At 39.4% G+C, this 6,364-nt stretch overlaps 1 protein-coding gene across 1 annotated transcript in view; it reads right to left on the bottom strand.

The window, feature by feature from the left end:
- The window catches only part of LOC102211523 (mediator complex subunit 13L), an 86,581-nt gene that overhangs the window by 28,404 nt on the left and 51,813 nt on the right, over positions 1 to 6,364 (bottom strand). Inside the window, exons 4-5 of the mRNA XM_005720501.2 lie at positions 5,004 to 5,088; positions 2,224 to 2,307 (exon numbers count right to left, since the gene is read on the bottom strand). Coding sequence (XP_005720558.1) covers positions 2,224 to 2,307; positions 5,004 to 5,088 — 169 coding nt within the window. The remainder of the gene's footprint in view (positions 1 to 2,223; positions 2,308 to 5,003; positions 5,089 to 6,364) is intronic.

Below are 6,364 nucleotides of genomic sequence, written 5' to 3'. Positions count from 1 at the left end.
AACAGGCCCTTGGAAAGCAAACATCCCCTCTGAAACAAACCTGTACTACTTCCAAACATTTTGAACCAGAGGCAGCAAAAGGTTTGCTACACAGTATCAAAGTTTCTGATAGTACGATGGAGCCAAGTTATATGATCGTGGAGCTCAAGCATGGCCATTCATACTTCATTAAAATGATCAACCAATAAAGAAACAATTGAAGGATGAAAATGTTGCTGTTTTTTTTTTTCCTTTTTGGTTTTGTTTTTCCAGCTGAAAGTTCTGAAAACAGAAATTTCTCTGTCAGTTAGCAAAATCTTTGTTTTATAATTACAAGACAGCCTGGCCAATCAGCTACCAGAACGTTTTCTGTAATTTTACACATTTATTTCTTACAATTTAAGCCCAAACAGACTTCTATTATTAATTACAGCAGATTTTATTTATCACATATAAAAATCGAGCAGCATTATTGAAATTGTACTTCTTTTCTTATATTAATGCATCTCAGGGATTAAATGTGTCAATAAACTTCTTTACACTGACAGAAATGGGGGATTTCAGCGCTCTGGCACATGTGAGATCAAAGAGAGCTTTATGTGCACGTGATGTACAAAGAGCTTGGCATCCCTGACTTAACGTTTCTATTTCTATTTCATTTATAGTTTTTGTTTTCAATTCACTTTAGTTCATTGTCCCTCAGTTCCTATAAAAGTTACTGCTACTTTAGAGTCTTCCCCCTCCTCCATGCACCTCAGAAGCTGCGCCAGAAACTACTCCTGAGCCAACACAAGCCGCCAGAGCTTCAGTGCTCATTCTAATATGTTATTTATAAGCATTTTTAAAAAATATTAGAGGGACGAGCTTGTTATAGAAGTTAAGAGGTTTTATCTTCATATGCACAGTGGAAATATATACAGCAACCTACACTGGGAAAATTTTATTTCGCTGATCTCTCCCTTCACAGAAAAAAATTGTAAAAATTCTAATGAAAATAAAAAATAAATAAACTTTGGAAAAGAAAGTGGAAGTCATACATGTGCAAACAACGAAAAGAGTTCAGAAGACCTGCGCTTGAAAAACTGAGCTGTACCTCAACTTTGTGCAAGTGTGCAAACACATCTGTATAAATCAGTGGAGCAGCAGATAGCAACAGTCACAGTAATACTCAGCAGTCTCATTCAGGAGTCTGATGGCAGTGTCACAAGCATTCACATTCTCTCCATCTTCATAAAATCAGTCAGTGAAAAAATCAAAACATCCGCATTCTGAATTATATCTGATTCCTCCATTACTTTATCACCGATACATACAGTACGTTCTACCGGGAGTGCTTTTTGGTACAAAGATGTCACCGTCGCGTCAAGCTTTCTCGCAGTGTTTCACAGATATATGCAATACAAGTGACACACACTCCTCGAGATGTCACGCGGCATGCCTCGCTGAGAGGCTTCCACCTGCTCTAAACAGCTAAACCCAAGTTTGCCTCAGCACATCACAGCAGAGTGCACTCGTGTCAGCAACTTTCTACAGGAAGAGTTTCCTGTGCATTTGTTCCTTTGCGCTACGTTTGAATGACAATGCAATTTACAACTTAACAATGTCCAAATATATTATATAAACGCATGCATGATTTGTGCGTGTGTCTGCTCGTGTGTGTGTTTGCTGCAGCTACGCAATATAAAGCAGATTTCCAAAAGGAGCTGTTTGACAAAGCCACTTATTTATCCACTCAGCGTTTGAGCTCTGCTATGTTAGAAATGTAAAGAATGGTGCCTCCTCACCAGCAGGAAAAGCTGAAGTGGGCCGACCGAGCTGTGTGAGGGAAGTGTAATGGCTGCAGCAACAAGTTGAACTACTGCCATCACACCCACCCCTCTTTTTACTCTGTTTCAGTCTCAGTGACTGTCTCCCACACTGCCTACACAGCGTGATCCACAACCCTTCCCTCACCCTGGGGGCGAGAGAGAGGGGGAGCTGTGAGAACTCAGCTATGCTCTCACCTTCCAACACTGCTCTAGTTTTTAATAGTCTCCCACCATGGGCCAGCTGCTGAAACATCAAGGACAGACGACACTACAAAGTGTGACACAGCTATTCGCACAGCCAAGCTGTGTCACGCTTTGCAAACATGCATTTCTCAGAGTCAAACATACATGAAAGAGGAAAAAAGAAGAAGAAATCCTATTAAAAGTAACCAAATGAGACGTGTGCATGCACTTTTGTGCCAAGTGTTCGACTTACGTGTTGCCTAAAGACTTCTCCTCCAGCTCGTGCGGCTTGAAGAACCATTTTCCAATCCTCACGAACCCCTTATCCGTCAAACATCTGCAGCGATGAGCAAGAGAGGACAAGAGAGTAAGAGAGCCGTCAGTTTTCTCTCATCATCAGCAAGCAAGTGATTGATTAACTGCAACATCTGAATAGCATTGTGCGCTTCAATCAAAGCATCAAGTAACAAATAATATTGTTGTAAAGCTGAAAGAGTTTTTGAGTTTGTAAAAGTGATGTTCAGAATGAACTTTAAGGCAGCTGCATGATAGCGTGCAATTTCAATCATTTTCAGCCGAATAGTTTCACAGTTACAATTATTTAAAAAAAGTTATAATTAGCCAAAAAATGACCTTGCAAAATTTGTATTAGCTTTCTAATCTTCCTGTATTGAGCCATTTTACTTTGGCTCTTTGCTTCTCAGAACTATCTACTATTTTACTTATTACTAGTAATGCTGATATGTAGTTTGCAAGTGCACAGGGGAAGGAAGAGTAATTTTCTGCTAATCTGTTTCCCCAACGTGATTTGCACTTTTGCACATGGCTTGCCAAAACCACTTCTTTCATCTGAACAAAATGTGATCACATCAAAGTTCAGTTCAGTCATCACGCTCCCTGTTTGGCTGTGCAACCAGCTCTTTTAGAAGTTTTTGACTCGTCTCTCTGTGCAGGTGCCAGTGAATCCCCCGCTGAAATCTCTGACCTGGGTTAAGGAATTACAGTGATTTCAAGTCCACCTCACTCACCCAGACTCAGCTATCCAAAACTTTCAGTCTCCAGCTGTACCATCTTTGGTGCATTCTGATTAATACATTTTCTCATCTGATCGTGCCTTTCCATTACATATAAGCTATTTCTGAGTTTTACAACAATATTCATGAGGAACAGATTACTATAATGACTGTAGGGTATGTATGTCTCTTTTCTCTTCCTAGATTTATTAATCAATCTGGATGAAACTTGCTACATAAACTGGCTGGGGTACCAGGACCATCAACATCTATACAGCTTTTGGGAATTATATTTATAACACTGACATCCTCACAAATTATGCATAATTTATGTAGTTACTGATCTCAAAATGAACTGTATCAACATTGCATCTGTGTGTATGTTGTTGTTTGTAAATGCATTTTGGCAAACTAATTCTTGACTGAATTGTGTTGTCACGTCACGTCATCGCCATCGCATACAACTGCATGCTAAAATGTAAAATGAGGCCTTGCCTTTTTTCCCTTTAAATGTGGGGAGTTGATATTTTTCTCTCATTTCCCTTAACTCTATCTTGACACCGCTGTGTTACCAGTATCTCAATTTACCTGCAACAGTGACTGCCAAAAACTGTGCAGGAGAAAAACAGCAGGAAAAACCCCCAAACACATTTTTAGCTTTTTTTTAATCATCTGGCAAACAAATCACTTATGATTACGCTGTACAGAGTGTCGCTATTGCATTTTATTTATGATCATATTTTCTGATTCTGCCCCCTGCGTTGTCTTTATTGGAGCCAACCAATACATTCATCTTCCAGTAGATCAAGGGTATGAGGATCATTTATGGTAATAAATAACAATAAAATAGCATCCATCCATTTGAGAGTCGGGATATAAATTTAAATCTATAAATCTGGTGGTTGATGTCAGACTTTGATTCTTTATTCAGCAAAACGTCTTTACTGTGATTGGCCGGTTTCCTTGTGACGCTCTGTCTCTCATGCCAACTTAACGAGCAGCACAACAGAGTTATTGTAACATCTTAACTTTTTCATTAACTTTAGCAAAAGTTATATTTCTGTCTTTATGCTATTCAATCCTTTAAATTAAAAAAAAAACTGCTTGTAAAAGAAAAAAACTGAATAGTTTTTGATGACAATAATCATAATTAAAATCAGAGCTATAATATCGGCAGCCTGAGACAGAGGTCAGCTTGATCTGCAGAATATAAAAGAGAAAGTGGAACTGATACCTTTAGTGTTGAAACAGTGAGCTATTTAAGGAGTTAGCTTCAAGGTAATAGGAAGGTTAATTCAGCATGCCCCCTATGATGATCACTGATGCTTCACTTAATAGAGAGCAAATATGTGCTGCTTCATTTAACAGATGGCTCTGACTCAGAAAGGAGAGCTTTGGGTACTTGAGCAAGTGATTCAGCACTCAGTTTATAATTCCATTAAGGTGAAGCTCATGCAGGAAAACTAACGCGCTCTGTCACTTTGACTTAAAGTTGTTGTTTTTTATTTGTTTGTTTGGTGACTTTCACAATTCAATTCCCAAAACAGGAAGAAATACACCCCTATTTTGCATTTAGAAGTCACTGTGTAAATATTTAGGAAATGGGAATCTGAGGACATATTGCACTATTATTTTACCCCTATCGCTTTGTTGTTGCACCTTTGAGCTGGGTGCAAAGGTAATAAAAAAATCTAATCTACATGTGTGTAAAAGGCTGAGCTGGCATGAAGCGACGCTGCTGTGTCAGACGTGAAGCCCTTCTGTGTAAACTCTGGTGGCATTACACCAGCTCGCTGTGGTTCAGCGTAAACAAGCAAAGGCGCCATAAAGCGGGGTCTCCGTGGACACCAGCATGGTGAAATCTCTGTGTTAAACAGGACTGCTCATTATTTGCCTCAACAGGCTACACTTATGGGTGCCACAGTGGAGTTATCCAGCAGTACGCTTGTTGTTAGACACCATTTATTTACATTTGTTTACAGCTCTCGCGGTGGACTGGAGAAAGCGCTGATGGTTTTACCTTTCCAGCAGGTTGTGTATGGCCTTGAACAGAAGGGTTCTGCACTCGTAGGAAAGCCCACACTCCCACAGGCCCTCCTCACCAACTGAAAGAAAAGGAAACAAAGACATTTGTCAAGATTTTTTTTCTTTTTTTTTTTACTCTTTTGTTAATGAAAATTTGTAGTTGTATCAATCAACCAGCCATGGAGCGACATCCACCAATTTCCAGCATGCTTAGCCCTAACCAGTCACAGGCCTAGCTTGCAACTAGCACATCTTTTGCTCATTTGCCTCAGCTCTATCTTGGCACCGCTGTGTTACCCAAATCTCAACTCACCTACAATAGCAACTGCCAACAAGTGTGTAAAACTGCAGTAAACCACCCCCCCACCCCCAACGCACACTTTTAGCCTTCAAACTATTCACTCATGATTACCTTGTACATTATTATTTATTATTTATAGCCATTTTTTCGGATGCTTTGCTCTGCTGTGTCCTTATCAGAACCAGTCAATGCCCTAATCTTCAAATAGATCAACGATATAGAGGTAATATGTTCAATTACGAGCCACATGCTAACATGCTGTTAGTGGGGAAGCTGCTCGCTGTTGATAACAACAAACCCAATCAGACACTTAAAATCACCCTCAGCTGACTGATCTGGACATTATAAAGAAGCTAATAAAGACAAAGTACAATAAAGCAAAGTGATTAAAGCTACCCAGAGCCTCGGTATGAGCATCAAAGCTGGTGAAGCTGTAAACATAGTGAGAGATTATGTACACTTGACACTTGTTTTGTTATCTAAATCTGTTGCACCTCTATTTGCTCGATGTAAGGTAAAATCTCTCAAGCAAAGGCGCGTGAGCAGCAACCCATTTTCAGTTCATTTCTTTTTCCAGTAGCAGACTACTTAACTGTATATAAATGTATTCAGTTGTGTAAGTGAATAAGTTTTGCAGTTACAGGCGTATGCATGGAAAAAATCAGAATTTGGTTTGTATATGCTGTCAGTCATAGTCATTAGAAAGAAAAATCAGTATGAGGAGGTCACACAAAAGATCCGAAACTGGAATCAGCCAAGAAAATTGTGATGTGGCAGCCGTGAATCGGTGCATCTCTAATGAGAAAGTATTACATTACTGTTATCTCAGTAAGTAACGTCATTTACTGTGACAGTAGGACATCTGCACACGCCACCTTGACAATAATAAACAGCACATGGTCAACACGTTAATGAAATTTTGTTTATGGATAACTCTGTCAAAACATGCTGCATGTGCTGATGAGATAATTTACACATCATATTTAAAATCAAGATGATGCCCGTGTGTGTGTGTGTGTGTGTGTGTGTGTGTGTGTGTGTGTGTGTGTGTGTGT

Source organism: Pundamilia nyererei, unplaced genomic scaffold (assembly GCF_000239375.1).
Source record: "Pundamilia nyererei isolate P.nyererei 1_Seehausen unplaced genomic scaffold, PunNye1.0 scaffold00002, whole genome shotgun sequence".
Classification (NCBI taxonomy): domain Eukaryota; kingdom Metazoa; phylum Chordata; class Actinopteri; order Cichliformes; family Cichlidae; genus Pundamilia; species Pundamilia nyererei.
The sequence above is the reverse complement of the archived record's forward strand: the minus strand, read 5'-3'. Positions and strand labels throughout refer to the sequence as shown.